Genomic DNA, 18,959 nt, shown 5'->3' on the forward strand with positions numbered 1-18,959 from the left:
ACTAACTCCCACATTTTACTATCCTTTTTGGCCATTTCCTGCTCTAAACAACGAGAATCTTCTCTGGAGCCTAATCCAAGCTTATTTTATAAATATATTACCTTGAATGTTTCATAAATTTGATTGAGATGCTAGGACATCAAGAAAGAGAGGCAACAGATAAAAGAACAAAAACAGTCAGCCGTGTAAGTCACTGACATTCTAGCTGTGTAATTCAGACCCATTATCAATTCAACGCGTACACAATTCCCTCTTGCGGCATCTGTTTTAGATTGGCTGTAGATCCTGGTAGTGCTTACATTACAAGTGGATTCCACAGACCTAGTGAACCGTACCTTTAAAGTTATCATATTATAAAGGCAATTAAGTGAAACTGCTTCCTGCATTGATGTAAAAGCTTCAGAAGTACAGTATTCAAAAGCCAGTTATGATTGTGTTTACTTCTACTAGACATCATGCTGAGATCCAGAAATGTACAATGTAGTCCGTCATCTTTACAGGAGCAGCTGCTCTTTTTCCTTAGCAAGTGAATAAACTGTATAATTGCCATTGTAAGATGATAGATTTAAGGTATGGGTCAATGGATCACTTGTGAGTATCACCAAGATTTTCTGCCCATTCGAAACAGATGTCACAAAAGAGAATTACATACGTGTTGAACCAGTAATGAGTGTGGATGATATTTTTATTTACCTGCCAAGGAAAAAGCACAGCTGCTCCTAAAAGGAAGAGTCAGACTGTGTTTGTGCCATCTTGGCCTTGCCAGTGGTAAATGCTAACGCTGAAAGGTCATTCTCTCTGATAATTTTTACCAGTCAGGATCAGAGCAAGAATGTTCAAGGGAAATACCAAAATTGTACAGTATGATTTTTTGCAAGTTTGATTTATGAACGACTCATTTTATGTGAAATGTAGATAGTACCTCTTTACTCTTTTGCTGCTGTACCTCTTTACTCTTTCGTCAAATAAGTTCATTAATACTACACCTATGACTGAAAATTTTTAAAACATGCGTTTATAACTATTTTGCCATTTTTGTTAAAAATAACATTAATAAAATCTAAATTTACTGAATCCCTTAAAAATAAACATTGATACCTGAGTATGGTAAACATAGAAAACTAGGAAGCCCAATTAGCGGTCTTGCTCTCAGTTCCTTTCTGATTGATCTCAACCCTAATGACCTGCCTTTGCATGATAATCCCCTGTCGCTCCACAGTCTGGTTTCCTCTTGAACTTTTTTATTCTATTTGCTTCATGCTAACTTATTCCACGTGTTTATTACCCTTTGGATCTAATAAGTTCCACCCAAGTTCCCTTCTCGCTCCTCTTTTCCAAATTTTTTATGTGTGCCTTCTAGTATCGGAATCCTTTGCTACTGTAAAAACTTTGCCTGGATCAACTTAATAAATCTCTTCCGTAATCAATTTTGCAGCCGATTCTTTTCCAAAGAAGCCCAGGCTTCTTCAGCCTTAACTTAGAACTTAGATTCTGAATACCTCAAATCATGTTAGCTGTTCTTTATGTATACTGTCAAGGCCAATAATATCACTCTTACAATTAAGTGAGCAGAATTGTTCAGGGTACTTATATCTGTTGGATATAACCTCTCTTTTGGAGCCCAGTAACAAGTTTGCCTTTTTAGATGATATTGTTTCCAATCACCATGCTGTGTGGATAGACCAGTTAACAAATACTCAGAGAGATTTTCTGCTATGGATGCCCAGTGGGCATCTGCCCAGCAAAAAGCACCACAGGTGCGCTGCACCTTTGAGGAGGCAGCTGCCTCTGTTTTTCCTCCCCTGGGCCATTTGCATGATCTGGGCAGACTACAGAGACAGGACCACTCCCTGGCTGGGACATGTGTCTGAAAAACCAGGAAATGTAAGCAGAGCATGATTTACACCAGCCTATTACTGCCATTTGTTAGAAGCATTGGCATTGAAGATGGAGGCAGTTTTTGAGCAGACCATGTTTATAGTAACAACTATATTATTTTGTGATAATAACTTGGGTAACATTTTTACAAACAATTCTATGTAACTGGCTGAATTACTATGTGAAAGATGTTGACCAACCATAATTCTACTAGTCTGTCATGAAGTATAGACATTAGAGACTGAATTTGTAGGGTGTTGATTTTGGATTAGTTTTAAAATCAGCATTTGGAGATCAATGCATATTGTATTACTACTATTTAAAATAGTCTCAACAAATCCATCGATTTTGAAAGAGTGAAAACAAACTTCTTTAGATTGCAAACAATTATGCTTATCGTTTCATTCTTTGAGCCAACTATTATTGAAGTTCAATAATTTCTAAAATGGAGCACTTAATAATTTAACCTATGGAATAGGTCGACAGCTATCAAGTGTCTGAAAACAGAAACACTGCATTAACTCATTAACTGCTACTTTATAATTTGTAATGAAAGTCCCTTTAACTTTGAGAATTGTCAAAAATTGGACCTTTTAAAAGCTCTATGCAAGAAAGAACCCATGCATGATACATTTAAGTGGCTAGATCCCTTTAAATTTAGCCATTATCCTTTGTTGCCTGCACAAATTCCCCGTCCTTCCCAGCAAGCTTCCAGCATCAGGCTCAATATGGGCAGGAGGTTCAATGAAACAATTAAAATTAGGCTGACCCTAAAAGTTTCTTCAATGTCAACTCTCCTCCGACTGGGCAGGCTTCATTCCAGGTCTGGACATGGACTCAGTAATCATTCCTAGCATCTCTTTAACTACAGATTGGATGAGGTGAATTTCATTTAAGCTGTTTGATAAATATTAGAACTGAATGGCTGAATAATTAATTGATCACACTTCACTCTTACTAAAATGCTGCCACCAAAGTGAATGTCCTCAGAATTTCACAGCTAAAAAAATAATTCCTTTTTGACTTGTTAGTGCAATGAGGCCAAATGTCTTTTGTTAAACAGGAACCAAACAACTGGGGCCGATTTCCATCTCACTACCGCCCCATTTTTAGGGATAAATGGGGTGATACTGGGACAAAAAAGTTTTAAAAATGTAGCCAGCTGGCACTCCGTCCACTCTGATTTTCGAGCAGACCTTGACTTAGGTGGTCAGCGTCCTGCCCAAAACTGATGGGGTCTAATAAATATATACAAATTAGGGTCAAATGACACAGTCAGGACCCTGACAGCATTTTCTATCTTTGATACAGTAGGAGATGGTTGAGTGTTTTCCTTTGTGTGTTCGTCAAGGACGTGACTCCAGGATGGTATGTTGCCTCCCTGGTGCTAGGGTCAAGGATGTCACGGAGCGGCTGCAGGACATTCTGAAGGGGGAGGGTGAACAGCCAGAGGTTGTGGTCCATATTGGTACCAGTGACATCGGTAAAAAAAGGGATGAGGTCCTGCAAGCAGAATATGGGGAGTTAGGAAATAAATGAAAAAGCAGGACCTCTAAGGTAGTAATCTCAGGATTACTCCCAGTGCCACGTGCTAGCGAGAGCAGAAATAGGAGAATAGACCAGATGAATGCGTGGCTTGAGAGATGGTGTAGGAAGGAGGGGTTTAAATTCCTGAGGCATTGGTACCGATTCTGGGAAAGGCGGGACCTGTACAAGCTGGACGGGTTGCACCCAAGCAGAACTGGGACCAATATCCTCGTGGGGGCATTTGTTAGTTCTGTTGGGGAGGGTTTAAACTAGTATGGTAGAGGGATGGGAACCAAAGGGCAGGTACAGATAGGACAAATTCAGACCAGGAAACGGAAAGTAGAAAAGCAGTTAGTGACGTAGTTAGTGACTCAGAAAGGCAAAAGAAGCAAAGGTTAAATAGTGTTCAGCACAGGAATTTGACGGGGTTAAAGGGTATATACTTGAATGCAAGGAGTATTACAAACAAAGCAGATGAGCTAAGGGCATAGATAGACACATGGCAGCATGATATCATATTGCTATAACGGAAACCTGGCTTAAAGAGGGGGATTATTGGCAGCTCAATATCCCTGGATATAGAGTTTTCAGGCAGGATAGAGTGGGTGATAAAAAAGGAGGGTGGGTAGCATTATTAGTTAAAGAATCAATTACAGTTGTGAGAAGGGATGATATGCTAAATGGATCATCAATCGAGGCCATATGGGTTGAGCTAAGAAATAAAAAAGGGGCAGTCACATTACTAGGAGTGTACTATAGAGCCCCGAGTAGCGGAACGGAGGTAGAAGAACAAATATGTAGGCAAATTTCTGAATGCAAAAATAAGAGGGCAATAATAGTAGGGGACTTAAACTACCCTAACATCCACTGGGATTCAAACAGTGTGAGGAGCATAGAGGGCGCAAAATTATTGATCGGTGTCCAGGAGGACTTTTTTAGCCAGCACGTGACAAGCCCAACAAGAGGGGATGCAATTCCAGATTTAGTCCTGGGAAATGAAGATGGGCAAGTGGGTGAAGTGACAGTGGGTGACCATATTGGGGATAGTGACCACAATTCAGTTAGTTTTAGCATTATTATGGAAAAGGACAGAGTTAAATCAGGAGTAAACGCTTTAAATTGGGGGAAGGCAAATTTTACAGAACTACGAGGTGATTTGGCAGAAGTGGACTGGACACAACTACTTGAGGAGAAATCAGTGGCAAGCCAGCGGGAGGCACTAAAAAGTGAAATTCTACGGGTACAGTGGAGACACCACCCCTCAAAGAAAAAGGGTGGCACTGCCAAATTTAGAGCCACCTGGTTGTCTAGAAGTATATGGGACCAGATAAAGCAGAAAACTAAATACTGCAGAAAGCCTAGAGGAGTATAGAAAGTACAGGGATGACGTTAAAAAGGAAATAAGGAAAGCAAAGAGAAGGCATGAAAAAACATTAGCTAGTAAAATTAAAGAAAACCCAAAGATGTTTTATCAGTACATTAAGAACAAAAGGAAAGCTAAGGAAAAGGTCGGACTTATCAGGGATGATAAGGGTAACTTGTGTGTAGAAGCAGAGGATGTGGGTAGGGTTTTAAATGAATATTTTGTCTCTGTATTCACAAAGGAAAGGGATGATCCGGACGTAGTAGTTAAAGAGGAGAGGTGTGAAATGTTGGATAAGGTAAACATAACGAGAGAGGACGTACTAGAGGGACTGGAATTCTTGAAAGTTGATAAGTCACCAGGGCCGGATGGATTGTTTCTTAGCCTATTGAAGAAAGCCAGGGAGGAAATAGCGGATGCTCTGAGGATCATTTTCCAAACCTCTCTAGATACAGGGAAGGTACTGGAGGACTGGAAGACTGCAAACATAGTACCATTATTTAAAAAGGGTACGAGGGAAAGGCCAAACAATTATAGGCCGGTCAGTCTTACCTCAGTAGTGGGCAAACTATTAGAATCAATACTGAGAGATAGGATAAACTGTCACTTGGAAAGGCATGGTTTAATCAGGGATCGTCAGCATGGATTTGTTCAGGGAAGGTCATGCCGTACAAATCTGATTGAATTCTTTGAGGAAGTGACAAGGAGGATTGATGAGGGTAGTGCAGTGGATGTTGTCTACATGGATTTTAGGCATTTGACAAGGTCTCACATGGCAGACTGGTCAGAAAGGTAAAAGCCCATGGGATACAGGGAAATGGGGCGAATTGGATACAAAATTGGCTCAGTAACAGGAAACAAAGGGTAAAAGTCGACGGATGTCTTTGTGAATGGAAATCCGTTTCCAGTGGTGTGCCACAGGGCTCAGTGTTGGGTCCCTTGTTGTTTGTGGTATATATTAATGTTTTGGACTTGAATGTAGGGGGGCATGATTGGCAAATTTGCAGACGATACAAAAATTGGCCATGTAGCTGATAGTGAAGAGGATAGCTGTAGACTCCAAGAAGATATTAATGGGTTGTTGGAGTGGGCGGAAAAGTGGCAAATGGAGTTCAACCCGGAGAAGTGTAAGGTAATGCACTTAGGGAGGGCAAACAGTAAAAGGGAATACGTCGTAAACGGGAATATATTGAGAGGGGTAGAGGAAGTGAGAGACCTTGGAGTGCATGTGCACAGGTCCCTGAAGGTGGCAGTACAGGTAGATAAGGATGTGAAGAAGGCATACGGAATGCCCTCCGTTATTAGCCGAGGTATAGAATACAAAAGCAGGGGTGTAATGATGGAACTATATAAAACACTGGAGAGGCCACAGCTGGAGTATTGTGCTCAGTTCTGGTCACCACATTACAGGAAGGACGTAATTGCTCTGGAGAGAGTGCAGAGAAGATTTACAAGAATGTTGCCAGGGCTTGAAAATTGCAGCTACGAGGAGAGATTGGATAGGCTGGGGTTGTTTTCCTTGGAGCAGAGAAGGCTGAGGGGAGACTTGATTGAGGTGTACAAATTATGAGGGGCCCAGATAGAGTAGACAGGAAGTACCTGTTTCCCCACCAGAGATTTCAAGAACTAGAGGACATAGATTTAAGCTGATTGGCGGAAGGATTAGAGGGGACATGAGGAAAAACTTTTTTATCCAGAGGGTGGTGGGTGTATGGAATTCGCTGCCTGAATTGGTGGTAAAGGCAGGAACCCTCAACTCTTTTAAAAAGTACCTGGACCTGCACCTAAAGTGCTGTAAGCTGCAGGGCTATGGACCAGGTGCTGGAAGGTAGGATTAGAATGGGCACCTGGTTGTTCTTCGAGCTGGCGCGGACATGATTGGTCGTCATGCCCCCTTTTTTGCTGTATCTTTTCTATGGTTCTATGGTTATCTGCAGTGTTCATTTTACATGGTGGTCTGTTGTTGTTTTTATTTCCTATTGTGATCACCCATTGGTGTGTGTGTGCGCGTGTGCGTGTGCATGCGCGTGCGTGTGTGCACGCGTTTGTACATGAGCTTTCTGGGGTGGTTCAATGACACTGTTGGGCTGCTTTCATGAACGAGTGCTACTGCCCAGGAGCCTTGCCCACTGAATGCTTATGCCAGTAAGTCATGTGTGCGCTATCCACGATTTGGGCATCGATTTTCTGATATGTACAACTGCTAGGCAAGGCTCCCTGCTGGTAGCATACATTTATAAAATTAAGCCTTGCATCTCTCTAGGTCCTTAGCAGCTGGCATACATCCAATTCTTTGATGACATCATGGTGTGTATCCACGTCCCATTGCATGGCAGTCCAGGAGTAGGCATGTGTTTGACACCCTGATGTTCTACTGGTGGGTATGATTCAGTTTCTTGATGGTCTAGTGCCTCATATGCATTAAGTTCTCAAATAGTCATATGGTGGATACAGACACGGTTATTGATGTGCTTTGCTCATTCATACTTTAGGTTCAGACTCTTATTTTTTGAATGGTCCAAATCTGAATATCTGGGGATTTAATTTGAACGTTTATGTCTACTTAATATTACAACAGATATCGGTTCTTATGCAACAAACTTAAACATTCTGAAATTTTCTACAAACTCTGTTGGTACAGGAAGCTGGTTAAAATACGTCGAAGAAAGTTACTTGTGTACATTGTCAATTAAGAGTGTGGAACCCATCTCCCCCTCTCCACTCAGACTTCAAAAGCAATTAAATACAACATGCAAGATTGATGTTGGCGGGGGAAAACCTCCTGATGACATCCATGGGGATTCTACGGCTCATCTATCTTCTAAACAGCAGGCAGTCTTTTCCCACAAAATGAGGTGACACTCATGTGAACTGATTCTATTTCTTTTGCAAAAATGGTGCTGAATGCTGGCAGAGCCTCATACTGCATCTCATACACTCCCTACAAATGCATATCTTGATGATGCATCCCAGTCATATAAAAGTTCACTTCTGCTGAAAGCAGTCAGACCAGAGAGTGATTGTGACAATAGCAATAAATAGACATAGATTTATAATGATTCCCAAGTATGCCTGCAACATTAGCAAAGGCGTTTGTTGTATCTTCTGTGCACTATGACGTGAAAACGGTAATAGTTTGCATCTACGTTCAGTTGCTGTATAAATGGGACACAATTCAGAGCATAAATGAATGAGCGCGAACATGAACATGAAGTGATTCCACTTTTCAGCAACCCTAATTAGTTCACACAAACAAAGAAAGAAGAAAATAACTTGTCACTGGGTTGAATCTCCAGTCACCAGTAGTAATACACATTAACATTAGTTTAAACTTAAGAACAATATAAAATTATAAATGATATATTTGTAGTCATTTTGACAGAGGACAATTGCACAGTATGTCTTCTAGCATGTGCAAAATAATGTGTTTTCCCCTTAAATTAGGCACTGAATAATCAGACTCTGCATGCCAAGTATGCCTAAGATGCTGTTATCTTGCAGAGCTCTGAAAAAAATGGAATGACATTCATTTTACAGAGTCCGTTAGATGGATGTCGGAGATTAGCAAGTAATATGAATCTGAAATGTGACATATTTATTAGTCTACTTCAAACAAACAGCACACTAAATATTTGTTACTTAACATTCAAGATAATCTATGTACAAATGAAATTGTGTGTTAATATGAATAAGTGTTGCCTGGAAACCCAAAATGTGGAATGCTAATGTTTACTATATAATGGTATTGTTTCAGGCACCATGTAGAAATTCATCTTAATCTGGCAGAGCATATAAATAATTTTAAAGTGGTTGTTCAGTGGGTAAAGCAATTTATGGGCCTAGAAATTAGTCCGCACAGTGCCCATTGCAGCAGAAGTCAGAGTGTGGTGGCAGATTGCTCGGCACTATAGTGTAACCTCCTCACCAAGTGACTCATGCTAGCTTGATGCAGAAGTATACAGTGTCCTGGTAATGTTATGGCCTAGAAATTCAATGGCGCCACGCCTGGTTTTTGGGTGCTAAATGGGCGCCTAAGCCTTCAATGTGGCAGGCAGGAAGTGCACGCACATTAGGAGCTGGAAGTGCGCTGACTGCGATATTGGTATTTGCAAAAAAATAGGCGTCCAGCGCCCGCGGCTGAAACAGGCATTAGGTCATTTTCATGCAAATAATAGGCCCAATGCCTGTTTAAGGCCCCCTCTGCAATACTGGTTTGCCCTCAGGCAGCCAGTGCTGGCTGAATTCAGGAAAACCAGGTCTACATGCAGTCCTTCAAGGGATCAAAACATACCGCCATGAAAAAGGTAAGTTTGTTTAAAATACTTACCTGAATGTGGAGCCTGGAGGAGCAGGAGTACTCCTCCCGACCCCACATTAGAACTGCGGGCTGCTGCCGGCTACCACTCGCACCCCCTTCCCCCCACCGATCATGACTTCACGGTGATCGCGATCTTGACCCTCCAACCCCCCCACCTGCCCCTGATCGCTGCTGCAATTGACCCAGCTCCTGGCCACCACTGCACTCCCTCCCAATCATCCCCCTTCCGCTCGTCCCCTTCTCCTAGTCCTCCGCTTCTTCTAATCGTGCCCTCCTCCTGGTCATCCCCTCTTGAAGTCCTCCCTTTCTCTCCATTGTTCTCTCTTCCCAATTGTCCACCCCCTCCCGTTCGTCCCCCCTTCCCAATCGTCCCCCTCTCCTGATTGTCTCCCCCTCCCGATCTTTCCATTCTCCTGATGGTCCCCCTCTCCTGATCCCCTTTAAGGACTTATCTGAGGGCCGCTGCCAGCCTCTTCTCCAGCGAACAACCTGGGGATGCCCATGAGGTATCCGCAGCTCGCTGTGTTCAATGATAATGAGGCCTGAGGCCCAATATTAGGTGCGCCTCGGGCCTATCCATTCTTGTGCTCCCCTGCGAGCCCATTTGTGGCTGCAGATGAATTTTTCCCCCGATAGGTCTTTCTATCTCTTTTCCTGCCATTATATGTGCATATATATTTTTTAAACCAAATTCTTAAAGTTTCAGAGGAGATTAACAACCAAGAGCCTTTACTTAATATTTTCCACAGACCGTGTAAGCATTTTCAGTAATAAAATTTTTCACAAGCTTTCCTTGAAAAAGCCCAATCTTTTTGCTCATATGAAATTACCCAGCACTCTGAGACATTTGGCAGATGACAGTGATTTAAATGCATTTACTCCAAGGACATCACCTAGTTTCAAAGTAAGAAAAGATAGCTCATGAATTATATTGTTGCTAAAGCAGCTAAAGGCATAGGCTGCAAAAATGCGCAGGGACTGAAGTACCAACTTTTGCATATTTTTCAAAATATGATTTACACATTGCTCCACCATTGACGGCCGTGCCTTCAGCTGCCTGGGCCCTAAGCTCTGGAATTTCCTCCCTAAACCTCTCTGTCTCTCTCTCTCTCCTCCTTTAAGACACTCCTTAAAACCTAAGTCTTTGACCAAGCTTTTGGTCACCTGTCCTAATATCTTCTTTATGTGGCTCGGTGTCAAATTTTGTTTGATAACGTTCCTGTGAAGCGCCTTGGGATGTTTTATTTCATTGAAGGGGCAATATAAATGCAAGTTGTTGTTATTGTTCACTCAATGAAAATTAAACTAATGTAGGTTCCATAGCCTGCCCAGTTTGGTTTGACCCCAACAAATTTTGAGTCTGTCGACTGTTTTATGTTGGAGGATGCTGCCTTCACAGTTAATAATTTGTTTGGCAATATTTTGTTCCTAAAAATGTCAGGATTCCCGTTAAAATAATTCAATACCATCATTATGACATGTCCAAGTTTACTGTAAGTTAAGGAATCAGTGATGACTACACAATTATATCGAGGAACCAAGCAAGCCGTTTACCCATTAGCTTCTCAGGTTCTCTGATCATAGACCTATATTTTGTGTATCATAACACATGATACCTAACTCGTAAAAGCAGACATTCACTCTGAGCTTGCACTAAATGCAGAGCTGCCAAATGTTGCTCATTAGAAGTGATAATTATTCATTTTGGCATAAATAGAGTCAATTTTGCTGTATATGCTCTTAAAAAAAATCAAAACAGCTCCATCTGTGTCCCTTTGCTCCCTTCCTTCCTGAAGACTGTGATTTAAGTTGGGCTACACTTGCAAGAGGCACCAGCAGAACTTTAACACGTCACCAAAGTGGCTATTTTTCAAGAGTTAAAATTGGCCCCAAGCTCTTTTCAAGAGAAGGAAATCCAAGTGGATTGTACACAGACTTAATTGCTGTACATGCATATATTTATTTCACTTGGGAGTGTGTGCACTTGATATTCATTCTTCAGTTAAAGGTTTAATGGAAATAAGTGGCAATGGAGCAGTGTTTTAGATCAGTGGTACCTGTCTGTAATACCACACTTGGTGAGTTGTTGAGTCTCAGCTGTGTGATCAAAAGGAGGCGGCTAACACAGATCTGGCAATTCTTCACAGGCAGCGAGGACAAATCAAAGGGTGAACCAGCCCCACACACTCTTATACACCTCCCAGCACTTTATGACACTACACTCAAACTTAATTATGAAAAAACAAGATAACAATTATAGCCTAGAAATTGCTATTAATTTTAAATGGGTTACTGTCTCCACTAAAATAGCGAAGGAATGTCACATGAACATGTTAAGTCGTCTTCTGCTTATACTGTAATTTCTAAGCTGTATGTAATTGAAATACTGTGCGATAGACAAATCTGAAATTCAAGCTGAAAAACATGGTCATTCACCTTATTAATGTCTTTCTTAAACAATTGATGTTGGGAAATTAGTCAGAAAATGGTTTTGAAAATGTCACAGCAGTTAAGAAATACTCTGTAAAGTGCTTTATGCAATTCTGTGTTACAGAATTGATTCCACAACTGGGGAAGGCCTGTTCTACTTCTCACAGCAGTCCCGTCCCTTGCTTCCCTTCACTCTCCTACAATCACTGCACCACACTTCACTCCAGTCAGTCTTTGTCAAGGATCTATCCTTGGCCCCCTCCTATTTCTCATTTACATGCTACCCCTCGGTAACATCATTCGAAAACACACATGTACGCTGACGACACCCAGCTCTACCTCACCAACACTTCCCTCGGCCCCTCTACTGTCTCTCATTTCTCACACTGCTTGTTCGACAACCAGCACTGAATGAGCAAAAATTTCCTTCAACTAAATATTGGGACGACCGAAGCCATTGTCTTTGGTCCCTGCCACAAGCTCCGATCCTTAGCCACCGACTCCATCCCTCACCTTGGCCACTGTCTGAGGCTGAACCAGACCTTTTGCAACCTCGGCGTCCCATCTGACCCTGAGATGAGCTTCCGACCACACATACGCTGCATTACCAAGATCGCTTACTTCCACCTCTGTAACATCTTCCATCTCTGCTCCTGCCTTAGCTCATCTGCTGCTGAAACCCTCATCCATGCCTTTGTTACCACTAGACTGGACTATTCCATTGTTCTCCTGGCCAGCCTCCCATCATCCACCCTCCATAAACTCGAGCTCATCCAAAACTCTGCTACCCGTATCCTAACTCGCACCAAGTCCCGTTCACCCACGACCCCTGTGCTTGCTGACCTACATTGGCGCCTGGTCCGGGAACCCCTCAATTTTAAAATTCTCATCCTTGTTTTCAAATCTCTCCATGGCCTCACCCCTCCTTACCTTTGTAACCTCCTCCAGCCCTACAACCCTCCGAGATCTCTGCGCTCCTCCAATTCTTGCCTCTTGCGCATCCCCGATTTTAATCGCTCCACCATTGGCGGCCGTGCCTTCAGCTGCCTAGGCCCTAAGCTCTGGAATTCCCTCCCTAAACCTCTCTCTCTCTCTCTCTATATATATATATATATATATATCTCTCCTCCGTTAAGACGCTCCTTAAAACCTACCTCTTTGACCAAGCTTTTGGTCACCGGTCCTAATATCTCCTTACGTGGCTCGATGTCAAATTTTGTTTGAAAATTGCTCCTAGGAAGCACCTTGGGATGTTTTACTACGTTAAAGGTGCTATATAAATGCAAGTTGTTGTTGCTGTCAGTCTTTGTGAAGGCTGTAAGGGGAGGGCATAGAAGTGGCAGTCAGAAATAAAGTGAAAGAAAACCCAATGTGGAAGCACAAAATGGAGTCTATGTAGAATTGACAGATGGGTGTAACACCTGACTACCCATCTGACAGCTGCTGGGTGAAGTGGATGTGTTGCTGCATGAGGTGCGTTGCCTCGTTGGCACTCTGTGGCTCCCTGCTCAGCAGTGCACCATGCCTTTCAGCAGGTCGTGACAAGGCTCCACACTGTATACTGTACCTGCAGGCCCAGAAGTGAGAGAAGACGGCACACTTTAAGGAATGTGGCAAAGTAAGCCTACTGAACAGCTTCACTTCCCGGTCTGTGGCCTAGGAGGTTTCTGCGTGCTGAACTGTCTTCTATGCTCCCAATAGTGTGCCGTGGCCTCCATATTGGATAAGACAGATGCGCTGGTGGTAGCAGCGCACGTCGGGAACATTTTAAGTGCAGAATAATTTATTTAAATTTGGATCCTGTGCGTCCCACAGGATCTATTTCCGATCTTCAATTACACCAGCACTTCACTCGCCATGTGTTGAACTCGTACCTCACAACGTGGCGCTAACCAGCATGAAGACCCTCTCACCAGCGATATTTAAAGGGATCATGCAGTACTCACAGTTTAGTTGCTGGTTTATTTTTTCTGCTGCTTGACTTCGGGGCCTTTTTTGGTGTATTTTGTCACTCTGAAAAGTTCACTCTGTCTACGCACAGAAAAATTTTGCTGCTCTTGCACTGTTGTTGTTGTTTGCCTCAGAAATAATCTGGCTGCAGACATGGGTGGTCTCACAGGGCTGCTTTCGGAGCTGGTGGACGAGAGGGAGCAGCAAGGAAGCCACCACGGAGGAGGAGCAGCTGCCAGAAGAGGGAGGAAGTGGAGGTGCAAGGGGCCATATCCATAGCAGGTATTCAGGGTATTCTACATTAACTTTACTCAGGAGCAATGCCTTAGGTGCCTACGCTTCACCAAGGAGGCTGTCACTGAGATATGTCACCTGCTGCAGCCGCAGCTACAGCCTTGAAGCACTGCCTGTGGCTGTCAAGGTTACCGTGGCCCTCAACTTTTATGCCGCGGTGACAGCAGCAACATCTCCCAGTTTGCAGTACACAGATGTATCAGGGAGGTCACCAAGGCTCTCTACGCCACGAGGAATACCTACATCTCGTTTCCGATGAAGCAAAGGAGTACGAGAGAGCACTAGACTTTGCCCGTGTGGCCGGCTTCTCCAGGGTGCAAGGTGCCATTGACTGCACACATATTGCCTTACGTGCTCTCTCTCACCAGCCTGGCATCTTTATCAATCAAAAAGAATTTCACTCTCTCAACGCACAGCTACCTGCGCTGTTCATTGGCTGCACACTTGCGTGAATATTATATGCTGCCCGACTCATACTAACAGGTGCGTACAGTGCACGCCCTGGTCTTGGCGCCATCGGATTTCTAGGCCAAATGTTCAAGATCACGCCATAAAGTGTTAACTTTCAACTGTTCACCCATGGCAAGCCCTCACATAATCTCACTGGTCTTTTAGTGAAACCCATGCTTATCCATACCTCAGCAGGGTTAAACTCATATCTTCACCAATCAACTCATGGCAAGACAACCTAGCTGCATGATCACTTACTGACAATCAGGTTGACCTGTGGGTTGGGCACATTTACAGTGCATGTGGTCCTTCAACTTACTTCTAAAGACTACTTTTCTGGTTGCACAACAAGATGGCACCAAATTTGAGGGAACAGCCTGAACTGGAGAAATGCTCACTATTCACAGGCCCTCTACGCCAATCACAGGCCCTCGACGCCATTCACAGGCCCTCGACGCCAATCACAGGCCCTCGACGCCATTCACAGGCCCTCGACGCCAATCACAGGCCCTCGACGCCAATCACAGGCCCTCGACGCCAATCACAGGCCCTCGACGCCAATCACTGGCCCTCGACGCCAATCACAGGCCCTCGACGCCAATCACAGGCCCTCGACGCCAATCACTGGCCCTCGACGCCAATCACAGGCCCTCGACGCCAATCACAGGCCCTCGACGCCAATCACAGGCCCTCGACGCCAATCACAGGCCCTCGACGCCAATCACAGGCCCTCGACGCCAATCACAGGCCCTCGACGCCAATCACAGGCCCTCGACGCCAATCACAGGCCCTCGATGCCAATCACTGGCCCGCGGCTCCAAAGGAGGAGGCCAGCTTGGACATCAGGCATATAGAGCAAGCAGATGTAATGCGCTAATGAAAATGCGGATGAAACTAGCTGGTAAAATAGAATGAAAGTTTCCAACCTACACTCAAATCTCCAACACTCTTTTATGAAGCCAATTTCTAAAGGCCAGGCTGGTCAGTCATACATCTGTTTTATATAGAGGAGGTTTGCTATGTGGGAGGAGGCAATGCAAAAGACATCAAATCCACTGTGGCACCCCATTGTACTTCTATGTTTCTCTACAAGCTTTTCATTTACCAGCCATCTGGAAGGGGGTGACCAGATATTTAATTTATTTTTTAATTGTTTATAGTTGATATATAGCTTTTGAGTCTCGAACTTAATATGTACATTCAATCTCCCTGGAAGTCTGGTAACACATTTGCCACATGTTGTTTCTGGCAGTTTAATGGGACATGTGGAATTATCCCTGGCAGTGTAGCAAGGTTTCATAACTTTGAAATTTGACCATTAAAATTTCATAGGGGTAGATTTTAACAATTGGGCAGCTGATCGATGAAGTGTACCGGCTGATCGTGCCAACGGGAAGCCTGGTCCATTTTGAGGGACAGGCTGCATTACCATATGATTGGCGAGCTGTGGGCATCAAATGAGCACCTCGCTGCAGCTCACCATCTCCAGGCTGGCGCAACATTGCGGCCCAGAGGCTGATCCGGCCGGAATAAAGGTAGGTCTTGGGAGAGGGGTCTATTCGCAGAAGGGGGAGGGGGAGCCTTTGTGGCAGCAGCTCACGTTGCTCTTGTGATGCCCCAGAGCAGCACTCCTACTCCCACAAGAATATTTTAAAGTTAACCTTTTTTTGGTTGCCCTTCCGCAGGACCTCCAGGTGAAACTGTGCCCAGTTATGTCCTAAAATGCCAAACAAGGTCCTATGTACGTCATAGGACACTGATTTGCATAGAACAAGGGCCTACTGACTGAATTGGGCAGGCGCTCCCAGCAATAGGACCTTCTGAAGATGGGGGGGCGGGAACAGGGCGGTAAGTTTTCCCCCACCATTTTAGGGGCTGTACCGCCTAGGTTCTGCCTAGTGGTGCCAGTGAAAATCTTCCCATTAAAGGCCAAATTCATAAGTCAAAAACCCTGAAAGCTCTTCTGCAGCAGCCTCACCACACAGGCTTCACTGGTCTCGTTTAGCTCAGATTGGATCCCACGTACCTAGAGAAATATTTCTGAAACTGCATGTTTAGCTCCAGTAAGCACGCATGCCACTCTTGATATGAGTTTGGTTTGATTCATATTATGCCTCCCTGAAACCAGTCAATAAGATTTAAAAAAAAACTTCTTTGCCTAAATACTACAAAAATTTCCAACAATGTATCAATGTTAATGACATGTTGCACAATTATACAACTTCTGAAGAATTTTGACGTAGATTTATTTGATCTTCTTTAGCTCCAGTCATTAGCGAAAGGTTACGATGATGTCAAAAATCAAGTATAACTAATTATGATCAGCCACTGTAATACAGCTGGGCAGTGATCTACCTCAGCAGCAATATCTACTTATCAGGTACTTACTTGTGTAGAGTAAGTCTTTGTTGCTGATATCTAACATCTACTATAGCATTAAAATTAACAGTTACACAGTTACAGCCCATTTATCATTGCTTCAGGTTTTAAAATATTTTTGATAGAGTGTGAATTTGCTGGATCTTGGGAATATAAGAGATTTTTTAATGTTAATTTTTAAACTATCTAACATTCTATGGGAATCTACTGCAACCCAAATTCTAATTGTTTTTGTGTCCAGTTTTCTGCATTAAGTCACTGACTATCAGGGGTAAGGATTCAGGGGTAAGGATTCAGGGGTAAGGATTCAGGGGTAAGGATTCAGGGGTAAAGTTTCAGGAGTTTCAGGGGTAAAGTTTCAGGGGTGCTGCCTGCCCTCTGGTACCTCACCATTTTGGAACATGATCATATCTGGGCCTAATTGGTGAGTGTTGGTTGGCTCCTCAGACCTAGAGGGCACCATATTGGAGCCCAATCCCACTCTCACCCCATGCACACTTTCCGTGATGGATCACCCGATAGTGATCAGGACTGGAAAGCTGAGCATTGCTGTGGCCAATTGTAGCATCTCTACTGCTGCCCCAGCTGAGATCAGCCAACTCAGCACAGGCCAGGAATCAAACTTAGTGCCTTTGTGTCGTGACTGTTTTTAGGCTAAACAACAGTTCACATATACAGTGCACACTGGGTAAAAATAAATCAAATACATGCTGCACATTGGCCGGTCATCTTTACCCAATCACATCACACTGTGTATTCACATCTCACATATTCTTACAAACTGCATGCCTCACGTAAATCTCTGGGTCAGCCACTATATCCGAATATTGTGAACTGCATTAATTGTGCATTCGCCATAGTCGAAAAACTGATATTCGACAGTGGTACAAGCTATCCTGGAGGTGTGGTTCATTTGACCAGTATTTAAGATCGGTGCAACAATCTACTTCACATACAGGAAGTGCATATTGCATGTCCAAATAAGGATTACATTTCCATGGGGATTCTCCCGATCGTCTGCTGTAAGTCTGGCGTAAGAGCTGCAGGAAGCTCCGGAGAAACACTGCTGACGCTGTTCATACCGTCTTTCCATGGTGGTTCCTTGGCTCTTCTAACGAAAGTACGTTGGATGAGTGGGAGAGCCCCAGTGGAAACTCAGCTCCTTAGTGTCTTGATCCTATACAACATATATGTCATGCACACATAATACAAGTAGAATCATAGAATCTTACAGCACAGATGGAGGTCATTTGGCCCGTTGTGCTTGTGCCTGTACTAGTGCTGTGTTTATGCATAGATTTTCTGTACTAAATTGAAAATGAAGTATGGCATGTTTTAAACAATTCCAGAATAAGTGAAAATCCCAAATCATTTCTCACCTATGTCTATTCTATTGATTTTAAATAACTGGGTAATGTTACCTTCGTATTCTTGCTATATGTGTACCCTTTTACCCTAATCACATGTTTTGCCAAACTGGACAGCAGATCGCTGTGGTCTTTCTAGTGAATTTGTAAGTTCTTTCAAAAAAGCTGTTTATGCCATTTCTCCAGAGATTCCTCCAGAGAACCCCTGTGAAAATTCCAGGTGCATATTGCTAACTGTACCCCTCAAGTATTTTTGCATGGGCATGGAAAACATTGAATGTTACTGAAATTGGTTGGAATCACATGAAAATATTGGTGTTGAACAGAAATATATTGATAACACGCTTAATAAATCTGCGTACTCCCTCTGGATCTCTTATTACAAACAGCTCATTTAGATACGATCCTCTATGCATTGTATTCCCATCTTACCTTCAGTTTCTGCCAGGCCAAGCCCCTGCTGCTTCAATTGGTCTGATACTTTGTGCTTTTCACCTTTCAGGGTTATATCTGTGTCTTGGCTCATTTTACCCCTATTGAAAAGTAAGAAGTTACATTTTATAGAGTTACAAGTAGAATATGGTGGACTTGATACTTTATTTTAGTTTTTGCCAATATACTTGTCACACCAGATAAAATTACAAAAGTTGATATGTGTTCAAACACTGGGAACTCATACAGCATCTGACACTAGTACAATTATAGAATTGCAAACATTTTTAGTCCAAAATGTTAGTATTTTTGGGAAAGATTTTGAAATGTGTTTATCTGAAAAAGGATCTGATCTTAATGCTGCTACATTTGTATTTTATGATTTACACAGTGACCACTGCCATTCTATATCAAGATTCTGAACAACCCATTATGAAACAGCAGAAATCTCTCATCTTAACTTAAAACTCAAGGGCCTGGTTTCCGCCCAGATATTAACGCAATCTGGGCGGAATCGACTGAAATAGCGCGAAAGAACGGGGAATTTAAAACGTGAGTTTCCACGGTCTTT

The 18,959-nt window shown here is 43.1% G+C and overlaps 1 protein-coding gene across 1 annotated transcript in view; it reads right to left on the reverse strand.

Moving 5' to 3' along the window:
* Window positions 1-18,959, reverse strand: part of pcloa (piccolo presynaptic cytomatrix protein a) — a 428,697-nt gene that overhangs the window by 17,562 nt on the left and 392,176 nt on the right. The window contains exon 23 of the mRNA XM_068005288.1: window positions 18,389-18,489. Within this exon, the coding sequence (XP_067861389.1) occupies window positions 18,389-18,489 (101 nt within the window). The remainder of the gene's footprint in view (window positions 1-18,388; window positions 18,490-18,959) is intronic.

This window comes from Heptranchias perlo, chromosome 24, assembly GCF_035084215.1.
Source record: "Heptranchias perlo isolate sHepPer1 chromosome 24, sHepPer1.hap1, whole genome shotgun sequence".
NCBI lineage: Eukaryota > Metazoa > Chordata > Chondrichthyes > Hexanchiformes > Hexanchidae > Heptranchias > Heptranchias perlo.